We start from the raw sequence: 25,441 nt of genomic DNA, 5'->3' as shown, positions 1-25,441 counted from the left end.
TTTCAGGTTGATCTATGAACTGTCTAGCATAGAATATAAAATTTTTAAAATGTGGTGCTGAAACAATTTTCAGAGGACAGATCATGTGTCTCATCAGAATTTTTTGATGGAGGTCTAAAATCCCTCTCCAAAGTTAAGACCCAACCAATGATTTACAGAGAGGTAGATGTTATACCAATGATAAAATTCCAAAAGAACTGATGTTCAATGTTTTTAAATACTTGGTTGTATAGATTAAACATGCATTGAAAAACAGATTTATATGTAAAATCATATTTCTTACAAAAAGAAAATATAATGATGATATTAACATGAACATGGAGAATTTCTAAGATTTCAAAATAGTTGGCATAACTTATTTCTGAAGATGAATATGAGCATCAATAATATAATTCAAATACAATCATAGCACATTAAAATATTTATTTTCCTTCTCACTATCTTAAAATTATTGAATTAGTAAATATACCTTAAAAACAATAAATATTTTTATGATGTATGCTAATAAAATAATTACTGAATGTCTAGAATTCATGATTAAAGATCAGATGATAATATATAATACAGAACATAAATAACTGAATAAGACCATAATGCTTTACAACCAAGATTATTCCACTAATATTATTAAAAAGGACAATATAATCAAAATCATCACAAGCAGAGAAAGCACATTTGACATTATTTTAATGCTTAAATATACATTTTTAAAAGAAGTCTGGTTCCCAGTCATTCTTTGACAATTACAAATAGCCATGAACAGGGAAGAGAAATCCCCACAAAACTGGGGTCTCATCTGTAGGATGTATCTCACAGAAGAGCAGTTTTCACGGCGATGGTCACTTGTTTCAAGCCCTCCTATGGGAACTAGCAAAAAGCTTTTGCTATTTATAAAATGCCTCAATTTCTTCAAAGAGCAAAATGGGGAAAAACATAATAATATAGTGTATTTTTTTAGCATGAAAGTTAAATGTTAAAATATTTAGATATGCAAGTACAAGAAAGTCTACCGTCTTTTTATCTTTTATGCATTTCCATTAGTTCTTAGACTACTGTGCTTCAAATTAAGAGTTTTTAAAGTATAATTTATCACCATTAACACACTTTAGAAAACCATCTTTTTCATACACTAAAAATCCACTACAGTCTGAGATTCAGATTAAGATATTCAGTCACTGATGACAGCAGTGATTGAATATTCACTCCCCTTCTTCCCAAAATGCTACTTGAGTAAATTAACAATACTTTCAAAAGGCCATTCTCCAGTAATTATTTCTTAAAATTAATTATAAGTAAATAACACAAAACATGAAAAAGCAAATATGTTATCATGTTTATCAGAGCATTATTACTATTAGTAACATGAACAACTTTAATGTCAACTGTGAAGTATACAGTGTAAGGCTACCTCAGCAGATGGCAATGCAAGGGCTTAGTGGTAGAGTACTTAAGTAATTAATGTACTAAGTACATTAGTACACTAATGACTTAGTGGTAGAGTACTTGCCTAGCATGTGTGAGGTGCTGGGTTTGATTCCTCAGCACCACAGAAAAAATAAATTAAATAAAAAATTTAAAAAATAGATGGTAATACAAGAATTTTAAATGCTAGTGAAAAGAAAAAGCAATGAACACCATTTCAAATCTTGTATGATCACTAACATCTAAACCAAAATAGACATTAAATTTAAAAACTTGTCACATGGTGTGCAATATAAGCATTGTATGTAATATAAACAGTAAGATCTTAGGATAGCAGACAGGCAGAAGAGCATATCCTATGACATAATGGCATATGATTTAGGAATCCTAAAAGCTGAGTATTAAAGAACAAAGCAGGACTCAGCAGAAAGAATAACTTACTTAGAATATACCTATATTACAATAAGATCTAGGATTTTATTTACTCATTTTATTATACATGGTCCCTTAAGGTCAGAGTCTTTTTTTTCTTCTGTATATCCAGCATAGCTTTAAAAAAATCAGTAAATACTTTTTCTTACCCAACTAGCCAATCACAGCAAGATGGGTAAGGGTGAAAAAGAACACATATCTCAAGTATCAAATGCCTATACTTGCTACCCATGAAAAAAGCTACTAAATCCTCTTGGCAGTAAACAATCTATTTCTTTCAGTAAATGATAATACAGTGTAAAGGGCTGCGTAATCTTTTTTTTTTTTTCTTGTTAATGGGAATTTAACCCAGAGCTGCTTTACCACTGAGCCATATCCCAAGTCCATTTTATGTTTTATTTTGAGACAGGAAGGATCTCACTAAGTTGCTGAGGCTGGCCTAGAACTTGCAATCCTCCTGCCTCAGCCTTCTGAGTTGCTGGGATTACAGGTGTGCACCACAGCGCCCAGTAGGGATGTTTAATATCTTAGCAAAAAACTAATAAATACTACTATACATATGACTATATGTAGACAATGTGACTATACCTTTAGCTAAAATAACAAAGTTTCTTGAAGTTTTGTGCTTACTGACATATAATTGTAAGAAGGGAAATCACAAGGAAAGGTTTAGTAACAAAGAGATAAACAAAGTAAACAATAAGAAAAAAATCTTAAGTTCCCAAAGTTCCCAAAAGTTGTCTCATTTAAATTGCAATACACCAGGAAAATAAAAAATTACTGCATTTATCCAAGAGCTTTGGGAAGGGTAAGTATTGGTGATGATCAAGAAAGCATCTTTAATCATTATTGTGCTTGATTCTCATACAAAACTGTACATGTCATGACCTGCTTGCCTCACTTCAATTACCTAGGCACAGGAAAAGCCTGTCAGCTACTCTTAATACTTACATGTTTGTTATACTTGGTCTCTTACAGAAGTCTTTCTTTCTTTCTCCACCTCTCTCTCTCTCTCCTTTTTTTTTTTTTTGGTGGTGTGCCGGGGATTTAACCCAGGGCTTTCTGCATGCTAGACAAGCACTCTACTACTGAGCTACATCCTCAGCCCCTAGGGAAGAAGTAATATTTCTTCCATATGTCCAGCACAGGCTGGTCTTTCTTTTTTCTTTAAAGTGTTTGTTTTTATATGTGAAGTATTTAATTATTTAAATAATTGTAGTTATCAAAAAATATATAATCCAATTGATAGTTTCACTATCTTCAAATTTACAACACATTAGAAATCTAAGTTTTACTTTGGTTTCAATTTTGGGGAGAGTGTGAAAGTTGTGAGATAAGATATCTTAAAAAGAAATTCAAATGTAACTTACAGAATTAACTTATGGGAGTAATGATTTTAAAATGATAATCTATAATCATTATTATTTTGTTCTCATTAGATGAATCTTCCCTAAGAATTTTAAAAGCAAAAAGGTTTGGTTTTTAAAAATAAATACATATTCAAAAACCACATAATTTGCCTAATTACATATTCTACTTCTATTTATAAAAAGTAAACCAAACAATTCTGAAATAAGCATAATTGACAAGGAGATTTTTAAAAAATTTTTTTAAAACTCTAAATGCTTAAGGCTGAAAATGTATGTAACATAATTAAAAATTATTGCTATTTATTTAGCAATAGTACTAAGGGATTATAAAAGAAAAAAACAGAGGTTGGGTTGGGGATGTGACTCAGTGGTAGAGTGCTCACCTAGCGTGTATGAAGCCCTGGATTTGATTCTTAGCACCACAAGAACCAAGGGAGAGGTATGGAGAAATAGAAACACTGAAAACACTGAAAATAGAAACACTGAAAGAACATATTCTCAAAATTCATGTGCCATCTCTCATTTGAGGATGAATTCAGTTCAGTTTTAAAAAATGTACCCCAGTCATAGTCCCATCCTTGAGCAAATTTAGAGTGACTTGTGAAGCTGAGATGGGTGTAATTCCATCATCAGGACTCAAAAACATAAAAAAGTTATTTATTAGACTGGACATAACAACTATCCGCCTTTTCAACTTTACATGAAATGCACATGAACATCACCTGAAAAGGTAAGATTTTCAAAATAATAGTATAAATGTCTACTTCTGGACCCAGTAGTCTTTCTCCCATTAAATGGAGAACAGAGATTTCCTGTATTCTCTTATTTTTTATGGGGGCTCTCTTAACCCTGTATAAGTATTACCAGATATAATACAATTTTCATTTGTAGTCATTACTACAAAAAGTTGAGAAGGAGGTGAAAGCCATAAAGAAAATTTCACTAAAGTCGACTCTCAATCAAATTCACACACAATTAATACCACAGTTTGAGTTTTAAGGATGAAATCAAGTAGTAGTATAGGAAACATTTACTCCTGTATTTCCAGTTCTTGCTGTGTAGGCAGAAAAAGAAAGAAAAAAAAGTTAGAAACACACAAAAAGTTTAAACATAGTCATATATAATAAAAAGCAAAGGTTAAAAACAATTAAGAGGAACATATTTATCAAGAGGAACATATTTATTTCTTTTGGGGGAAATCAGTCATAGGAGAATAGCAGTTTATACATGTATATATTACTTTAAATATAATAAAGTTAAAACTAAAACAAAATATAAAAACTTTAATTTTCAAGGTTTAATGAGATTATAATCATATATACTCTTTTTTCTCTTCCTCCAGTTTTATGTACCTAAATAAACCTAGATGTACAAAGTAGCGCAAATAAATTAATTTGGTGGTGAGAAAAGAAAGAAGTGACATTCCAGTATTTACCTACAAAGCAGGAAACCAAAACTAACACCATTAACTACATGAGTTTCCACAGAAATAGATATAGCCTATGACATCTTCTGATGTCATCCTTCCTACACACACATAAAAAAGCTTTGTTCCCATTATTTCCATTTAAAGTGTTATGTTAAAATTAAAAACAGTCAAATTCTACTCTATAAATCATGTATAATCCTTCAAAAAAGTTCACGATTCAGGGACTTAAAGACCCACCCATGAATTCTCACCCTTGAAATCTTTCTTTTTTTTTTTTTTTTTTTTTTTTTTAATTAAGTATCACTCATGGGTTTGGGTTGTGGCTCAGTGGCAGAGAACTTGCCTCTCACATGTGAGGTACTGGGTTCAATTCTCAGCACCACATGAAAATAAAACAAAATAAAGATATTGTGTCCATGTATAACTAAAAAATATTTTAATAAAAAAAAATCACTCATGACTGTGAAGAATAGAATTTACCTCAAATAAGTCATAGCCCTCAGATTCTTGTCTATCATATGGACGAATGATACCATCTTCCTGAATCAGGCGTGGGGGACGGAGGCTAGACACTTCCTCAGTTGATTCTGCTGCCCTGAATAAGAAAGCAGAAAAAGGGTAAGAAACTAAGTGAGAATCTTTCAAAATAATATAATTATACATGCTGATTAGACACATAAATATTTTATAAAAATTATCAGTAATTTTAAATAACTTGTCCAAGTTAAGACAAAAAAAACATTAAATCCATGTTTATCTGACTCTAAGGCCCTCTTTTCTTAAGGAAAAGAAAATGTCAAATAGTAAAAGCACAGATTGGATTATTTACTCTTTGTATCCTTTGTACCTTCGAATCACAAGTATGAGCAAACATCTACTGAATAAAAGAGAAACTGAGCCATAAAAATTTTTTCTTATTACTTTCTGGTAGCACTTTACCTTGTAAAGCTAAAAAGCTTCCAATGAAACATACAGCCTTAAGAGCAGACAAAATATCTCATCTATCTATGCAGTCCTAGTACCAATTAGAACACAGAAACAGCTCACACACAACATGCTCTCCATACCTCTGAATGCCTTGGAAAGTACTACTGGCCATATCTATGATTCCACCAGTTGGACGAGCCACTGCACCCACAAGCCCTTTTCCAATTCCTTTAAAGAATCCAGCAGCTCCCTCCTTTTTGGCACCTTCAGAAAACCATAAATAATAAATATAAGATATTTTAAAATAAGCAAAGACCTGAGCCAAACTTGAAGTAGGACAGAAAAGCCTGAACACCTAAGGAGTTTTCAGGAAGCAGGTTTATTGACTGCAGTCAGTCCAAATTCTCTGATCAGAGATTTTGGCAATTCTTTGAACTTTATAGCTAGTGGGAGGAGGGGCTTGGAGTTTTTACATGACAAGTGCTTTACTTCCACATCCTCTAGACCAGGAGTTTTGCAAGTTTTGTTTTGTTTTGTTTTTTTTCCCTACAAACCTGGCATTTACAAAAAGAGGAAACTACCAACTACCATATCCTCTGCATGCAGAAGTTTTTTCTTTTCTTTTTTGGTACTGGGAATTGACCTGGGGATGCTCAACCACTGATCTACATATGAAACCCTATTTTGTATTTTATTTAGAGACAATGTCTTACTGAGTTGCTTAGCACCTCACTTTTGCTGAGGCTGGCTTTGAATCTCAATCCTCCTGAAGCCTAAGCCTCCTGAGCTGCTGGGATTACAGATGTGTGCCACCTTGCCTGGCTAGAAGTTTTTTCTGACATCCCATGTAAGAAGCTTTCTGAGAAAAGGGGGGGATTTACAAGCCACAAATATGGTGGGGGTTTCTGCTTAATTAATGGTGAGGGTCTCTCGGTAGGGGGTCTCTGACCTACTTCAAATCCAGAAAACTTCAAGAATTTGAAATTCTGAACAAGTTAAATTTAATCTTAATGTGATAAAATCGTGGTTCTCTAAGTGTTAAATGCAAATTCACCCTAGACCTCCTAAATCAGAAATTAGAAGGTGCGGGGACAGCAATCTGTTTTAATAATCACTTCATCAAATCCTTAAGGCATGCTCAAGTTTCAGAACTATTGACCTAAGAGTTTAATCAGCATTAGTGACTGGAAGGTCTAAGAACTGACAGGAAAACCTTCTCTCTCTCTCTCTCTCTCTCTTTTTTTTTTTTTTTGTGTGTGTATGACAACCATCAAGATTTTTCAAGCAGTGTACTTTTAAAAATTATAACAACCTTATCGCAAAAGTTTTCACATGAAAGAAAGCCTATGGCCATTAACAATCTTCCTCCATTCTCCATTTTCCCCTACCCTTCCTCACTTGATCCTACCACCCAGTTTACCTCCTTTCCCTGCTCCCTCCCCAGAGCTAGGAAACCATCTAGAGAAACTTCCTATCTTTATGAATTTTCCTATTCTGGATTTCAAACAAATGGAATCACTGAACATGTAGACAGACTACTGTACCTGGGCTCTTTTTGCTAAGTATCATGTTTTCAAGCATAGGTGTCTTTCATCTTGCAGCATGTATTAGTACCTGATTTCTTTTTATAACTAAACCCTATTCCATTGTATAGATATGCCATGTCTTAATTTATTCACTCATCAGGGGAGAGACATTTAAGATTTTTCTACATTTTGGCTACAGTGAATAATGCTATGAATATTCACATACAAGCTTTTGTTTGGACACCTTTTTCAGTTCTTTTGGATATATATATATATATATTTGAGAAGAATGACTGAGTCATATGGTAACTCCAGGTTTAACCTTTTGAGGCAAAGCCAGATTATTTTTCTCCAACGTGACTGTACTTATTTATATTCCCACCAGCGGGGCATGAGGATCATATCTCTCCACATTCTCTTTAACACCTGACTTTAGTAGTAAGTGTAATGTAGTATCTCACTGTGGTTTGATTTACATTTTCCTGTGACCAATGAAATGTGTTTACTAGCCATCTGTATATCTTCTTTGGAGAAATGCCTATTCATGTCCTTTGCCTATTGAGTTATAAGAGTTCTTCACATACTCAAGATATAAGTCTCTTATAATTTGCAAAAATTTTCTCCCATCCTGCAGCTCTTTTCCTTTTCTTGTTGGTGCCCTTTGAGAAACAAATATGTTAAAATTTGATAATGTCCAGTTGACATCTAGAAAGGCTTTACCTAACCCAAAGTAATAAAAATTTATTTCTATATTTTCTTTTGAGTTTTATACTTCTGCTCTTATATTTATGCATTTAATCTATTCTGAGTTATATAGTTTCTCTCTTAGATTTATGAATTTAATCATAAATATACAGTGTAGGTAAGGGTTCAATTTCATTTATCATGTGGATACGAGATGTCTCAGCACCATCTGTTAAAATGATCATTCTATTCTATAGAATGGACACAACCTAGTGTTCAAGGAATAGGCTTATAGTCCTAAAAGGAATGGGAACCCCTGTCAAAGATCAATTAACCATAATTGTAAGGATTTATTTCTGGACTCTCAATTGTATCCCATTGATCTATTTGTCTATACTAATATCAGTATCAAGCTTAGCTTACTGCAGCTTTATACTGTAGTCAGTTTTAAAGTTGGAAAGTGTAAGTCCTTCAATTTTGCTCTTTTTTTTTGAGATTGCTTCTGCTAATTTAAGACTCTCCAATTTATACATAAATTTTAGATTCATCTTGTCAATTGCTGGACAGAAGTCACATGGGCTTTTGATAGGAATTACAACAGAGAGCACATTATTTTTTTTAATGGGAATAAAAACAAATTAAAAAACAAGCCAATTGCTATTGAGGGCCCCAAAGAATCTAGACTGTCGATGGAATTGTTGAAAACTGCACTCAAAGTCTAAATCACAGACAGTACTTAATCTTTCTGCTTTCTGAGGAAAATATATTACAGTTGAAGACTATGTATATAAAATAGAGTCCGTACTCTCTCCATTAAACATCTAGTAGTAACAACATCTGCTAGTCAAGCATCAGCTCTTCCAGCTCTGTACAGGAAGGAGCCCTTCTCAACCTACCTTCCATAGGCTTTGTTATTATTCCCGTCATTCCACCAACAACTCCCTGAAAAAAAAAAAAAAATCAGTCACAGCCTTGACTGAATGAAGGGAAGGTGCTTTATTTCAAACCAACACTAGGGGTCTCTACACACATACTAGAAACGACTGCTTCTTAAAAAACAGGACTTGATAATGTGAACAACATGCACATATAAGTGAGCACTGTGATTTTATAAATATTAAATCACAGAAAATTTTAAATTAGAACACCTTACAGAAGTAAAATCTTATAATAGAAAGAGCAGTAAATAAAAAGATTCTAACTCTGGTTCTGGTAGGTTCAGCTATATAATCCAGGCAGTTGATTCATTATCTTTAAGCCTCAATTTCTACATCAGTAAAAATGAGTAGAGTGAAATATCTCTAAGATCTAATTACAAATTTTAATGAGATTACTTTACAAATTAGTGGAAGTGTAGAAAACTGAAAATAAAGGAAACTCCCAAGAATAGCAAGTAACCCTGACAAAGCACTTTAGAGTATATAACAGACATTAAAAGTCACTGGCTCAAACACAGCAGTTGCAGTTTCCTAAAATTATTTCCAAACTTAAAATATTAAAGTACTTACATGTTCTTAATAATTTCAAGTAATGGTAATAACTAAAATTACTTTTATATTCTGTAAACACATAGAAAGAGAACTGGACACACATTAAACTGAAAAGATTACATACCTCTAGAAAGCGGTGAGGGGTGATAAAGAATACTCTAGCTTTATCTATGTTGTTTTAATACTTTTTATTAAAAATAGAACTTAAGTGTTCTTGTAATGATTTGTAAGGAAAGAATTCACTCAGTACCTATATAATTAAGCAATAGTCATATGTTATCTACATAAGTTTAGAAGTTTTAAAAAGCAATGAAAGGCAGTTCCTGGTTTATCACTTAAGTTTAATACATTCCTTGCACAGAAATGGATGACTAGAGGACTAAATCTGCTTCTCAAGAGCCCTTCCTCCCTCTAATATCACCATTATCATATTCCCCTGCTGCTCACTTCCTCCCCTTCCACACTAGGGCTAAGGTGCCATCAATTAGAGATACCCCAGTCCAAATGGAAAACTATGTTGGGGATTTGGGAATAGCACTGGTGGAGCCAGGGAGGAAGGAGAGCAAAAAGGAAACCACAGCTCCCAAAGTTATCACTATTGCTACTCTGACAGACCTAGACTCATAAGTGGCATTCTAAGTTTCAAATGATAGCTAGAGTGCATATTTTAAAGTATACATATATAAAAGTCGAGGGTTTTTTGAAGAGTCAGCTGGAGACTTACTCGCAGAAAGCCCTTCCCTCCTCTGGCCAGGCTGTCTCCAAAATCTTTAGGCTGTCGACCCATCTCTTCTCTTCTTTTTTGCTGATATTCCTTGTCCATTGTAATTGCTGCCAAACCTTTCCCAACAGAACCTGTGATTCGAGATACAACTCCTGCTGCACCACCTACAAAAAGGCCCAGGAGAGTGAGTCACATTGTTTCTTTAGAAAACCACCATCACAGTACACAATATACAACTGTTTTAAACTAACAGGTGCTTAAAATCCTCATATGCAAAAATGTAGAAATTATTTTTTGCCATTTATCAAGAAGAGGAATAAACTTATTTAAATAAAGTACAGTGATTCAACACCATCAAGTTATACTAAAAAATCAGCAGGCTACTTTAATTTTCCATTTAAAAATAAGAAAATATACACACACATAAGTGATACATACCTACTGTATGTCCAAAGAGACTTCTTACTCCAATCACTAATCCTTCAGCAAATTCTTCAGGGCCTTGAACAGCACCCTGGCTCAAAGAAAAGTTTACTACTTAAAATTTAAATTAGTTTAAGACTTTCAATCTAATATTTCAGAGTTTCTGTGAAGACATAGAATGTGTTATGATCCATAAAGACTGGGATGCAACAATTTTTTCCTATATCCCAAATAATGACACCACATCCACTGTGATAGAAAATATTTTAAACACACATGACCTCAAAGGATTCCATAAGATAACAAATTTAACAGGTGTGAATCATAGGCTTTAATTACAATCTGAAGTTGGCCTTCCAGTACAAAGTTCCTTTAGAATGCTCAAACTGACTACACTAGCAATAGACTGAGTCCACATATTTTGGACTCTTTGTTCTTTCATTTATTCTTTCTGTGTTGTCCTATTAAAACTCTCACTATACTAGGCTCCTGAATAAGTCTGTTGAAAGCTTGAATATGAAGCAAAGTCAATTTTTAATGCCCCATTAATCCTTTTGTGGAAGACATGGGCACATTTATTGCACAGAAGAGCACTAGACATGCTCATTTAGTTTTAAAATAACCTTTCAATATCATCTCAAGTACTTTTAAATAAAAATGTAAAAATTGATTTTAAGTATTTAAACATTATTCAATTCCTAGATACAATTAAAATACGAATTATTATTTGTCAATAAAAATAGAATATCCATTTTTCTATATGTATACTGAAATTAAAAAAACAATACCTGGAAGGGTTCATAGAACAATGCTTCGACTCCTTCAGACAGACCTCTAATTAATCCAAATGGGTTTCCAAGCACATCTAAGCCCAATACAAGGACATACATCTGTTTTAAAAACTAAAGAAGAAAAAAAAACAGTAAATTGAGTTATTTACTGTTGACAGAAACAACATCAAGCCACACTTAATAGGAAAAAAGTGGGGATGCTGACTAATTAGGTTTGTGTTTTCAGGCAAGCTGTGTAGAACAACAACTACATACATTACCAGATCTTCAACATTGTAAATACAAGGCACTGTGTTACACTTTACATGGAACTCTCAAATTAGACAGAACTAAGTTTAAGGAACAGTCTGTTAATAAGCAGTTATGTGACCTTGGGCAAGTCATTTAGTCTCTATCATCCTCAGCCTTTTCATCTATTAACACAGGAGGTTATACTCATGTTGCATGGTGAGAATATATATTAAATGAACATGTAATTCAGTAATTGTTAGTTGTTTTTATTATTGTATTATCATCACTTTTACTAATGAACTCTATGAGGAATAATTATTAACTGAAAAAAATGGACAATATAACTTATTTGAACATATAATAATAATGTCTATACTACTATAGGTGAAAAGATCTTCCAGCACAAGATGGATAAAGAAATATCACCATGCAGCTCCATGGCACAGCAATGGTACCTGAGTGGCCTGAAACAACTATTTTTTGTATACACACCCAAACCATGAAGTGACTGATGCAAAGGAAGGAAACTGCTTAGAATTCCTCCTACAACTCCACTAGACTACATTTAGAAACTGCTGTCACCGAAGAATTTAAGTTAATGATTCCAAAGTTACTATTATTTCCCAAAGTTGAAAAGGTATTACTGCAAAGGGAAAATAGCATGGGAGTAAATTTTTAAAAGGTATATAAAGAGTGGTAGAAGAAAGAGAAATTAATCATTTAAGAAATCACTAAGTATTGAGATTACAAATTGAGGTAAATATGTAAACATTACCACACACTATACAATCACATACAAATATTTTGCTTAAATATTTTATGAAGTATATTCCTTATGAGCTACTACGATGGGAAATTACCTGCTCACTGTAATGCCGAACAACACACCACATAAGCTGATCTCGCTTGTAAAACTGGTATCGAATTTCATAATAAGCAAGTCTGGGAGGAGAAAAAGGAAAGATTCGATGATATTAAGATTATTTTCTGAACAAATGTATGATATATGATATGTCAAAATCAATGTAATGTTTTGAGCAACCAATAAATTTCTGATGTTTAAAATTTTAAAAAAGATTATTTTCTGAAAGAAAAAAGGATTTGAAATTTCAGCAATAACTGAAATAACTAGTCATAGTTATTTCTTTCACAATTAACTTTGTATATCTGCCACATACAATTTATGGTTGATGTCTTATCATTATGGTAACAAAATTATTATAAATATAGTATGGTCTCATAAGTTTGTCATAAACAAAAAGAGTAATAGTCTTAAAAAGTCAACAATCATCCACCCATACCATAATTTTTAAGTTTATTCTTCTCATTTCCCACTTTGAATTCTTTCTTTTCTGTGCAACTATAAAGTATCTAAAACATTTTATATGCCACTTTTATTCTAAACATTGTGCAAACATATTTCTCTATATCTTTATTCAAAACTCCTATGTCATCATTTTGAGCAGATGCCTAGCATTCCATTTTGTGGTGGTGCCATAAAGAACAATGGTCAGACATGCCCAATTTCTGGTTTAAAAAAAAACAATGTTACCATGTGTATATTTTATGTAACTCTCTGGTTGCATTTCAAAGTTTCTTAAACTGAATTCCCCCATGAAACAATTACTAAAGGAAAGATAACAATAACATATGTGTGATATATACAATGTATATATTTATGATGTAAATATAATATATCTCAACAGACACTCACATCCTTGCATTCATACCAAGAGAATAAAAAAGTGCACATTTCTTAGATCCAATTCGCTCTAGTACTAGGATTACTCATATTTTGAAATCTCTGACAAATTATATATATTGTAAAAATAAAGTCGGACAACTCCAATACCTGTCAATCATGATCTGTTTTGTAAATTATCTCTTATTTTCCTATGGCTATTATCTTTAAATTTTTTCATCAATGCTCAATATTAAGACGATTTATCACCTCTATCGTAATTATCAGTATTTTCCAGTTTTTTCCTTAATTGTTTTCACCAATTTTGCTATGAAGTGGTCTCTCTCTCTCTCACTTTGCAGCGATGGGTGTCAAATGCAGGACCTTGCACAACCTAGGCTAGAGCTCTACCATTGAGTTATATCTCCATAATTTTTATGTAGTCAAAATATCTTGTATTTTTTTTCTCAGTACTTTTAAGCTAGAAAGGACTTCTCAAAACTTGATAATAATTAACTTCTCTTAAGTCTCCTCACTTTGAATTTTGTATTTTATCCTTCATTTCTTCTGAAATTTAGTGCACATGTCAGATGAGAATACTCTAAATGGACTTTTTTGTATTCCCAAGTAATACAAAAAATACCTTAGTTAAATATTGAATTCAAATAATGATTGAATGTACATTTATCTGTCACACATAAACATTCTCACATTAAATGTAGCAAGGAGTTCTTATTTCCAACTTTGCTAAATGGTTATACTGAAATCTTTCCCAACTGCTACATATTTCTAAATATAACTATTTTAAAATACAGTTCCTTTACAATATTCTATACTAAAATAATTCCATTTTTATTCTACATTCATGCATTATCTAGATATGAGTATCGAAAAAAATTCACCCTTAATTGTAACAAATAAAATAAGCATACCTAAAGCACATAAAGAAATGAACCAAACTCTTCAAGTATGAGTAGTAAGAGTCATCTATTTTCTAGTCTAATGTGGTACAAATGGAGAGGATATCCAGGAACATAACCTTGGCACAAATGGTACAAATGCTTTCCAATGAACTTTAACAAAAGTCTTACTTGAATATAAGGTCATCCACATCAGTTAGAGTAGCACCTATGCTTTTCAACAGCAGGTTAATAGAATGAATTGCAATCATTTCCTGTTTTTCTTTGTCTGATTCTTCACCTCCAGAACCCAAAGACAGACTCAAATGCAACTGAAAGAAAAATCATGTTCAATAAATGAAACATAAAAACAAAAAAATTAAATACTTAGGTACCAGACTGACTGATGCAACCAAATGTATCCTTCAAAATTAATTTGATTCCCAATCAATCTATTCCTGTGAACATTACACAGAATATACTTTTGATTCTCATTTTTTGGATAAAATTACAGACTAACTCAAAAAGAAAGCTCTATTTGAAATATAAATACCATTTTCATATGGAGGAGAGCTTTCACAAAAATGGCATAATCATCTTAAGAAGAAAAACATGTCGCAAGTAGTCTGCCATCAGAACAATGGATATTATTTATTTTCAATTAAGGTAAATCATTTATGGAAAAATTAAGATAATAACTGATATAACTATGTCACAACAATAACATGACAAATATGGTAATAGTTAGCAAGTTGCCAAATAAGCTTTTAAAAGAGTAATAAGGTTTTCAACTTCCATAGATGCTAAGAGCCACAGCCAAGTAATATGATGCATGGCATTTTTGGTTGAAAGGTGATGCCAGCTAGCCATTGAGATGATATGATTATGTTAAGATTTGCATTCATATGGATATTGGACTCCTGATGTTCACCTCGGCCTGCTACAGGACTCCTGGAAAGTTCCCATTGGTTGGGGAAATGCAGTAGGAGGGAATTCCAGGGGAGGAACTTCCTCTGGGGTTCCGGGAGAACGCCGCGTGAGTGGATGGGCAATCTTCCCGGGCGCGGGCGCGTGCGGCGCATTGGCGGGCAGTTTCAAAAATAAAGTTTGTTCCTACTTGAGTGGCTCCTGATTTTGTGCCCAGCCAGACTGCGGCAATTGGTGGCCCGTACGGGGAACGCCTGAAGCTTGGAGGTGAGTAAAATTGCTCACCCCTGAGGGAAGGCAAGAGAATGGGTGACGATTTCAAAAAACAATGTGTTCTTGTTTTGATTTATTTTGTTTTTGTTTCAAGCTGCCTATCCCTAGAATTTTCTAAGGCAAACTGGGAAAAATGGTTGGCTCAAGGTTTGAAGTTGTTCAGCCCTGAGAAAGAGAAAATTGATACAACTATTTTTTGTTCCACTTTTGTTTCATTCTGTTTCGGTTTTGTTTTATGCTATCTTATTGGGTTGCGTTACCTTTATAGTAGATTAGAAACTAGTAAAAAACAAATCGAAAGACCGTTAAGTAAATTGTTAGAGGTCCAGACTACGGTAAAAAACATGTTAGGTCAAGCAAAAGAGAAGGTCTCTCGAGCTAGTCAGAGAAAAATTTGAAGAAAGCAAGCTTAGAGGAAAAACAACCATCAGGCGGGGAATTACAACAGGAGGCTGCTACTAACTCCGTTCTATCACCAGAGGGCGTAATTCAACCAACAGCTCCATCTATAGCTGAGCGGCCCTCAACTCCCATAGTTGATGGATGGAATCCTGAGGCAGGACACCAAAGATTAGTATGCCCTGTACTTGAGCAGGCAGGAGGGCAACGAATTCACCGTGCTTTAGATTTCAAAACAGTGAAGCAATTAAAGGAGGCTGTAACAACCTATGGGCCACAAGTACCCTTCACTGTGAGCATGGTCGAATCCATTACCAACTTAGACATGACACCAGCAGATTGGGCTAACATGTGTCGATCTGTGCTAAATGGAGGACAATATTTGTTATGGAAGGTTGCCAATGAGGAATGTTGCATGGAGACAGCTAGGCCAAATGCAGCAGCCGGTTACCCTCAAAGAAATCTGGATATGTTATTAGGAAAAGGACCTTATGAGAGTCAACGGCAACAAATTAAATATGATCCTGGCGTATATGCACAAATTGCTGTAGATGCGGTTAGGGCATGGAAAACTTTACAGGGGCATGGAGATTTACAAGGATAATTATCTAAGGTAATACAAGGAACTAATGAACCTTATGCTAAATTTGTAGATAGGCTTATTCAAATAGCTTCTAGAATATTTGGAGATACAGAACAGGCAATGCCATTTATAAAACAACTGGCTTATGACCAAGCAAATCATTGCTGCAGAGAGGTCATTAGACCATGGAGACATGAAGATTTAAACACATATATTAAATTATGCAGAGACATTAATGAACAAGGGCATGTCTTGGCAGCGGTACAACAGGCTTTAGATGCCAGGCCAAAAACATGCTATAATTGTGATCAAACAGGACATTTTAAAAGGAGTTGCCCCATAGGAGGAGGGTTTAACAAAGCTACGTATCAAAGGAATAGAATACCGGGTATTTGCCCACGATGCCGTAGAGGGAGACATTGGGCTAATGAATGCTGTTCTCAAACCACCATAGAGAGTATTCCGTTATCAAAAACCGGACAAGGACCAAGTGTTTACCCACGATATCGTAGAGAAAGGCATCAGGCTCCACTGCCAAAAAACGGACTGGAGGGCCCAATGCTCCGGGGGCCCAAAACCTCAAATATACGGGACAATGGAGGAACCCAGCAGCACCATCAAGGTAGTGCCCAGGACACATTATCCATTAAATCCCTCATCAGACAAACTAGAGGGAGCGCAGGGTTGGACATCTGCCCCTCTGCCAGAGCAGTACTAACTCCAGAGATGGGAGTTCAAATCATTCCCACAGAAGTAAAAGGACCTCTTCCCCAAGGAACAGTAGGCTTATTATTGGGACGCAGTTCTTCTACACTAAAAGGACTTATGATAAGTCCTGGGGTAATTGATCCCGATTATGAAGGTGAAATAAAAATTATAGCTAGTTCTCCAAGAGGTATATCAGTAATTTCACCAGGAGATAGAATAGCACAGTTATTAATAATACCCAGCCTACATGATAAATTTTCCAGTCGTACTGTAGAAAGAGGTTCCAGGGGATTAGGCTCCACAGGTGTAGATTGGGCTATGCTATCTTTAAATTTAGATTCTCGCCCCATGCTAAAACTAAATATTCAAGGACATGAATTTAATGGGCTACTGGACACAGGTGCTTACCTTAGCATCATATCTCGTCAAGAATGGCCAAAACATTGGCCATTACAACAAGCCACTCAAAAGCTTTGAGGCCTAGGAGTGGCGACTAATCCCCATAGAAGTGTAATGGTATTAGACTGGAAGGATCCTGAAGGATGTGAAGGAACTATACAGCCCTATGTATTGGATCATCTTCCTATAAATTTACGGGGACGAGATGTCCTAGATCAATTAGGTTTGACATTAACAAATAACATCAATCCTAACGTACCCACTACTAGGGCTAGACAAGGCTTTAGGAAAGAAAAAAGATTAAGAGAACAAGAACAAGGTATAAAAAATTCAAATAGATCAAGGAATAAATAGACATGGATTGGATTTTCAGAAAGGGCCACTGAGACAATCAAAATTACTTGAAAATCAGAAAGACCAGTGTGGGTTCCTCAGTGGTCCCTAACTAAAGATACAAGTAGCCCATGACCTGGTCAAACAACAATTAGCGGAGGGACATATACAACCTTCCGTATCTCCCCATAATACTCCCATTTTTGTCATTAAAAAGAAATCTGGTAAATGGAGATTATTACAAGATTTAAGAGCCATTAATAATGAGATGGTTATTATTGGACCTGCTCAATCAGGGATTCCCCAATTGTCTGCTTTACCAAAAACCTGGTATGTTTTAGCTATAGATATTAAAGATTGTTTTTTTCAATTCCAATTCATCCTGAGGATAGTCCACATTTTACATTTACTATCCCTGCACTAAATCATGAAAGTCCTGATCAGAGATATGAATGGAAAGTACTCCCTCAAGGGATGGCTAACAACCCAACTATGTGTCAAATTTATGTTAACAAAGCAATCCAGCCACTTAGAAATCAAAATCCTGAACTATAAACATTTCACTATATGGATGATGTATTATTGGCACATAAAGATAAAAACACATTGCTAGAATGTTATGCCACACTTACAAATTTATTAAAAAATTATAATCTAGAGATAGCAATAGATAAAGTACAATTAAATCTTCCAATTAATTATTTAGGAGTTCTATTGTCCTCAACCATGGTCCGTCCACCAAAAATTCAAATACGAGTAGATCAACTCAAATCACTTAATGACTTTCAAAAGTTATTGGGAGACATAAATTGGATAAGGCCTTATCTAAGCATACCAACAGGAGAGATAGGACCTTTATTTGATATCCTAAAAGGTCCATCAGATCCAAATTCACCCCGCATGTTAACGCCTGAAGCAAGAAAGGCATTAAAAATCATTGAAAAATATATGGAAAATATGCATTTGGATAGAATTGATATAAGTTTGCCTTTATTACTTATTGTACTACCAACAAAAAATATTCGTACAGGAGTATTTTGGCAAGAAGGTCCATTATTGTGGATACATTTATCTTATTCTCCTAACACTATTCTTACTAGATATCCTGAGACTGTAGGACAATTAATACTCAAAGGAATAAAAGCAGCAAAGGGAGTGTTTGGGATTTCTCCCAATAAAATTATTACTCCATATACTATGGATCAAATTGATGAGTTAGCTAATGAGTTAAATACTTGGGCAATAATCACATGTAAATGTGATGTTTCATTTGATAATCACTGACAGTCTAATCCTTTGTTGTCTTTTTGGTCTAAGCATCCTGTAGTTTTTCCAAAAATGACAAGAAAAACCCCTATCATGAATGCTCCAAATATATTCACTGATGGGTCAAATAATGGTACAGCAGCAGTAGTTACCCCTGATCAAACTTTTACATTTTTAGTACCCAATCAGCTCAAAAGGTAGAGCTTAATGCAGTATTACAAGCTTTTATGATGTTTAAAGATTCTGTATTTATTTTCTGATAGTCAGTACGTAGTTAATGCTTTAGTATCCCCTGAAGATGCTGGTAGGATTTCCCCTTCTTCTACTGTTTGCTCTTGGTTTTCCACTTTACAAAGTCTAATCTGGGACAGAAAAGATCCATTCTTTATAGGACATATCAGGGCACATACAGGATTGCCTGGAGCTCTTAGTTTGGGCAATGAATTAACAGATAAATCTACACATGACATACATATTTTATCCATAATAGAAGAAGCTATAAATTTTCATAAAAGGTTCCATGTCAATGCTAATACTTTACAAAAGCACTTTAAAATAACTAAAGAACAAGCCAGACATATAATAAAACAATGTCAAAATTGTGTAACATTTTTACCACAAGCTAATCTTGGAGTCAATCCTAGAGGACTGATACCTAACCACATTTGGCAGATGGACGTCACACACTTGCCAAAATTTGGAAAATTAAAATATTTGCATGTTACAATTGATACTTCTTCCGGATTTTTGATGGGCTACCTTCATGCCGGAGAAAAAACTAAAGATGTTATAGCTCATTGCTTACAAAATTTTGCCACTATGGGCATTCCAAAACAGTTAAAAACAGATAATGGTCCTGGTTATGCTTCTACCTCTTTTAAACAATTTTACTCATTATTTGGCATTAGTCACATAACAGGAATTCCATACAATCCACAGGGTCAAGGCATAGTTGAAAGAGCTCATCAAACTATTAAAATGTACTTATTAAAACAAAAGGAGGGAATTGGAAAGGGGTATATATCCCCCAAAGATAAACTTAAAATAACCCTTTTTACTCTAAACTTTTTAAATTTGGATTCATCAGGGCTTAGTGCTGCAGAAAGACATTTGTATCCAAAAAATGTACATAAGCCCAAGGTACTTTGGAAGGATATTCTAACAGGACAATGGAAAGGTCCTGACCCAGTGATTGTCTGGAGTCAGGGCTCTGTTTGTGTTTTTCCACAGGGAGAACAGCAGCCAATTTGGATTCCAGAGAGATTAACCAAAACAATTTCTACAGACCAAAAAGAAGATGATTTGACTCAAATCCATATAACAGCTGATATCCAGAACTCCAGCTTGGCTATTCTTACATCTGTGACAGTGATTAATCAGGATGCTTTTTTCAATATCTATTTTATTATTTCTTTTTCCCACATCATAAAGTTCTATTTTATTTTTGAACTCATACAGACCTAGGTTAATGTTTCTCTGATCAGTTTTATTTTTTGACTATGGAGTTTTTAAACATTGCAATGGAGATTTCACCTAGGTAAAGCTACAAGGCCTTTACTATTATCTTATGTGTTGTATGTTATGTGTGCACACTTCTGTTTTGTGTTGTTTGTATGTGCGTATGTCCATATATCATATATGAGGAGCGCTCATGAATAAATGGATCCAAATTTTTTTATTATTCACGTTATTTTAATGGTTTAATTTAAACTGGGTAAACAGCTGTTGAGGATTGTTTTAATATGTGTACAAATAAGCAGGTTAACAGATCTGTTTGTTTACTTTCACCTTTCCTTTTCATTATATAATGAATATTTCAGGATAATGTAAATTGTTCAAAAAATTGTTTTCTTACTACCTGTTGAAATGTTACATAATTTTTTTTTAGCATCATTGTCATAATTCCTATCTTCATCCCAGTGCTGGTGAAGACAAGATGAAACCAAACTATAGTTTCTTCGATAGTTATCACAACAAACTGTATAAATTGATGCATCAATGAATAATAACTCAACAAGTAATGCTCAATCACTGAGTCGATTTATTTTGGGAGGAAATGGACATATTGATAGATTCCTCTGCTTTGAACTGCTTACAAAACTTGCCTGGACTATGTATCACTTGTATGCATTGTGCTCTATCTGTTGATGCAATGAATTATGGTAGTGCTGGCATATCTTTGCTGATGTGTCACCAGTGTTGCAATTTTTCCTAAAGAGCCATCAATTGACTTGGTGTCATGGCATCTCTGTATCCTCCTCCCTTCTACTAATGATGGTCTAATTTTGGGGGCCAACAAAAGTGAGGCAAAGAACCTCACCCCACCCCCACTGGTACATAGGCCTATCCACAAGTATGGCTATATGCTGGACCGGTAGTCAGTGAAGGGTATGATCCAATTACAGTGGTATCAACCTAAGACAGGAGGCTGACGCCTAGAGGTCAGTTTTCCGATGACGGGTAAGAACCATATGTTGAACTGGACAAACCTAACAGGCACGGTCCCTAGCCACATTGCTTGTTGCTTAATTAAACAGAGGGGGGAGATGCTAAGAGCCACAGCCAAGTAATATGGTGCATGGCATTTTTTGGTTGAAAGGTGACACCAGCTAGCCATTGAGATGATATGATTATGTTAAGATTTGCATTCATATGGATATTGGATTCCTGATGTTCACCTCAGCCTGCTATGGTACTCCTGGAAAGTTCCCATTGGTTGGGGAAGTGCAGTAGGAGGGAATTCCGGGAGAGGAACTTCCTCTGGGGTTCCGGGAGAACGCCGCATGAGTGGATGGGCAATCTTCCTGGGCGCGGGCGCATACGGGGCATTGGCGACAGTTTCAAAAATAAAGTTTGTTCCTGCTTGAGTGGCTCCTGATTTTGTGCCCAGCCAGACTGCGGCACATAGACACTCCCACTGATTACTTAAATGTGGGTTTTTCCCATTTCCATCTGGCTTACATTCTTTGCAGTATCAACACTGGTGTATAGTGCAAGAACACATATATAAAAGATAATTCAACATGACAAATAAAGTTGATCACTCTCCTTTCTCATTCTGCATTTTTCAGGCATTTTACCTAAATGATGTAGAGCTCGAGTAGAATGGACATAGGGTGAGGCCAGGAAAACCTGGTTGTTTTTTCTTTAATGTGGATTAACCATGTGTAAAGTCAGGGAGTGTTGAGGTCCAGGAAGATAATCTCAGGTGGAGAGAGCTCCTACCTTTCCCTAAGGCAAAATCACTAAGCACTAAGAAAATAACTGTGGCTCATTATTCGACTTCATGGCACAATTCCCAGTGTGCCTAAAAACATGAGTAAGTAAATCACCTTTAATACTCCTCAAGATTATAAATTCCATGAAGTTATTTTGTACCTCCATGGCAATTTTATAACAGGCATTCAGTAAAATTTTGTTGAAGGTATTGTTTAACCCCATAAATAACTGATTTTCATTTACTCGTAAGAAATTGTGTATAATATATCATATAAAACAATATAAATCTTACACTTGATACTGTTGCTATGTCTGATACCATCAAACTAATATATAAATTTAAAATAATTCTATTTTATAAATCCATTCATTTAGCTGAATAGATTAGAAATGAAACTGAAACTGGTATCAACAGTTTTTGAGAATGTAAAGGATCATCAATATTTTAAAGAGTTACTTAATTGTAAATCTGGCCCATTACACAAGCTCAGAGCATTATGGTTGATAGCATTTGTATATTTGCTAGCTGTAGTCTTCCCCTGTAAAAGCAAAAACAACAAAAAGGGAAAAGGATATGGGTTCATAAAGCACAAAATCAGGCAAGTGAAAGGTATCCAATTTTCCACTTCCTTAGTTACAAACAAATTCTGGAAATGAGAAGAACACCCCATGAACAGTATACTACTGACTTCAGCGTTTTCACATTCTGGTCAGAGCACTCATAGCTTACTGTTTAGACAGTGCTAGTAGTTACAAAGTGCAACCAAAACATTAAACCTTGGTGAGTACTGCTATGCTTAATTAAGAAGTGCCTTTGTTAGCTTCTTCCTTGAATAAAGAGGTGATTAATTCAAGACTAGAGAACATGATCTGATAGTTTTTCTGTGAGAATTACGACTGACATATGTTACAGAGAATTGTCTTAATTATTATGATTAATCAAACAAAGTTCCTGGCAAATAATGTGATGAAACAAATAAGAAGCTACATTTAAACACAGACCCTTTAAAAGTTCTAAAACAATTTCACTAAATTTTCAAGATAATTATTATAACAAACCTTAACAGGAGATATATGGAAATGTTCAAAGAAACTAAGAATTGACATATCAGTCATTGATGTCTCCATTAATTCTGTGTTTAAAGCATCGATATCTTGTTGGATTAATTTTGTCTGAAAGAAATTAAATAGAAAAATGTAAAATTTTTTATATACTATAATTTGCTTAGAAACTTTTTATCTACTATAATTTGATTTAAATTTTTTAACTTTATATTTTTCCCAAAGAATAAAAATCATTACCCGTTTTCTTTCAGCTTCTGGATCAGTTGTTGGGGTGAACAGTGCAATAATAGCTCCAAGAAATCCTTGATCAACTTTTAAGGCCATTTCTTGAATAAGGACCATAAAATACCTTTGGGAAAAAAAATTAAGATGGAAAAGGGTTTCAATCAATCCTGGTGATTTTCAATGTTGAAACTATGATTTTATCAAAGTCCATAGTAAGATCTTATTTCTTTGTCTCTTAAAAACCATGTTAATAAGATTGAAGTCTACTTAGATTGATACTTTCAGTACACTAAAAACTTCACTGAGGTAGTACAGAGGTACTGAGTAATACTGAGGTAATATACGGTATTAACATCACTCAGAAATCACAAGCATTCAAATGTATCATGTCACAGTAAACATAATTATAATTAGAAGATGCAGCATGAATCACCCAGTTTTTAAAGTGTATAGCAAGTGCTTGAAAGAAGACAAATACATACTTCATTTCTTTTTCACTATTTTATATTCTAATTGTAGTTACAAAGAGGAGAAGGTGTTTGAAGGAATTCTACATTTTAAAATATGTACAATTATATAAATATTTATAAAAAATTACTCAACCTAAAGTACATTAATAGGTTCAGTTGGAAAATAATTTTTATACAGAAGTCATTTTCAAAAAGAGTAATATTTAGTTTCAAAACAGATTGTTTTAAATTCCTTTAGATAAACAGCAGAAATCTTTCTTACTTGAATTGTAAGACTTTGCTGTACTCATTAAATCGTGTGATGATACTCACATCAATGAAAGGTTTGGGCTCTAAAAGAAAAAAAAAAGAATAAAGGTGAAATTATCAAAGCTTAATACTAGGTCAAACTAAGGTCTAACTTCTATGAATAAGGTATACCTGTATTTCTTTTGTTTTTTACCTGAGTCCAAAGCAATAGATTTTGGAGGGGCCACAGGATGAAATACAACAGGGAACATTGTACCTGGTAACTGATTATCAACCTGAAAGAAAAGGAAATCAACTGAGCAAAATTTAAAATTATTTAGACATAAACTTTCAGTTTCACATGTGTTATGAAAAACATTAATTTAATCTTAACTATCAGCACATACATATGGTACCAATAAAATTTTTACTTTAAATCTGTAAAACTTTTTATACACTTCAGAAAGGACAAGCCATTATATAAAATAACAGCTTAAGAATTGTACATCATTAATGCAAATATCTGTATCTGGATCACACAGGATTTCAACGTTCTATAGTTTAAATAAAATACAAGAACAGACTGAACATGAAAACATAGGATAGGCAGAAATAAGAAAAAGAATAAAAATGTCCTAAATAATACTTAATGGTTAAAAGGAAGTACAGAAGGGAGGCTTTGAGACAGTAAGCAAGCAAGTCCCCAAAAATAACTTCCAATAAAGCCCTGCTCTTTGGTAGGAAGAATGAGTGAACAAAATCTTATTTGGAATCCCTTAAAAAATTTCAAGAAAAATTTAAAAATCACATAATTTCAGTCTAAGAAAATACTCTTGGCAGGTTAAATGGTCAACTCAGTCTCACAATGGTTACATGGTCTCTGGACTTGGACTGTGGGTGAGATGCTAAATCCATGGAATATAAAAACGAAAAGATACAACTTATGGGTTGTATTATGTATGTATGTATTTATTTATTTATGTTCGGAGGACCTCACACATGCTAAACATGCACTTCACCACTAAGCCACACTCTCAGGCACCCAAAAATTGCCTATTTCAATATAGATTATAACAATATAAAAAAGAAATTTCATTTCCAAGATTCCCAAAGTGATTAGAACATCCATTTAATTGAGGATGACAATCTTACCTGAAGCCAATACAACCTGGCCCTTAAACTTCTCTGGTGAGGAGACTGCTTAAATTCAACTTGAATTCCTGATAAAAAGTCTCGTTTAATAGGGCACCGAATAGGGAGACGCATTTCCATTGGAACTTTACCAAAATTAACCTAGGGAGAAAAAAGCACATTTTT

General features: G+C 34.1%; 1 protein-coding gene across 8 annotated transcripts in view; it reads right to left on the bottom strand.

Annotated features, from left to right (window-relative positions):
* The window catches only part of Vps13c (vacuolar protein sorting 13 homolog C), a 180,383-nt gene that overhangs the window by 11,514 nt on the left and 143,428 nt on the right, over window positions 1-25,441 (bottom strand). For 5 of the 8 annotated variants that reach the window (XM_021727149.3, XM_040275775.2, XM_005316639.5 and 2 more), the window contains 13 exons: window positions 25,277-25,417; window positions 24,339-24,420; window positions 24,159-24,228; window positions 23,439-23,550; window positions 23,196-23,309; window positions 14,222-14,361; window positions 12,310-12,391; window positions 11,216-11,329; window positions 10,443-10,518; window positions 10,005-10,168; window positions 8,687-8,732; window positions 5,721-5,844; window positions 5,134-5,248 (listed from right to left, as the gene is read on the bottom strand). In XM_021727149.3, coding sequence (XP_021582824.2) covers window positions 5,134-5,248; window positions 5,721-5,844; window positions 8,687-8,732; window positions 10,005-10,168; window positions 10,443-10,518; window positions 11,216-11,329; window positions 12,310-12,391; window positions 14,222-14,361; window positions 23,196-23,309; window positions 23,439-23,550; window positions 24,159-24,228; window positions 24,339-24,420; window positions 25,277-25,417 — 1,380 coding nt within the window. Of the gene's footprint in view, window positions 1-670; window positions 4,279-5,133; window positions 5,249-5,720; window positions 5,845-8,686; window positions 8,733-10,004; window positions 10,169-10,442; window positions 10,519-11,215; window positions 11,330-12,309; window positions 12,392-14,221; window positions 14,362-23,195; window positions 23,310-23,438; window positions 23,551-24,158; window positions 24,229-24,338; window positions 24,421-25,276; window positions 25,418-25,441 lie in introns of those variants that run through there. The other 3 variants (XM_021727159.3, XM_005316641.4, XM_078049526.1) reach the window with 2 other exon arrangements.

The sequence above is a fragment of the Ictidomys tridecemlineatus genome, chromosome 5, assembly GCF_052094955.1.
Source record: "Ictidomys tridecemlineatus isolate mIctTri1 chromosome 5, mIctTri1.hap1, whole genome shotgun sequence".
Taxonomy (NCBI): domain Eukaryota; kingdom Metazoa; phylum Chordata; class Mammalia; order Rodentia; family Sciuridae; genus Ictidomys; species Ictidomys tridecemlineatus.
The sequence above is the reverse complement of the archived record's forward strand: the minus strand, read 5'-3'. Positions and strand labels throughout refer to the sequence as shown.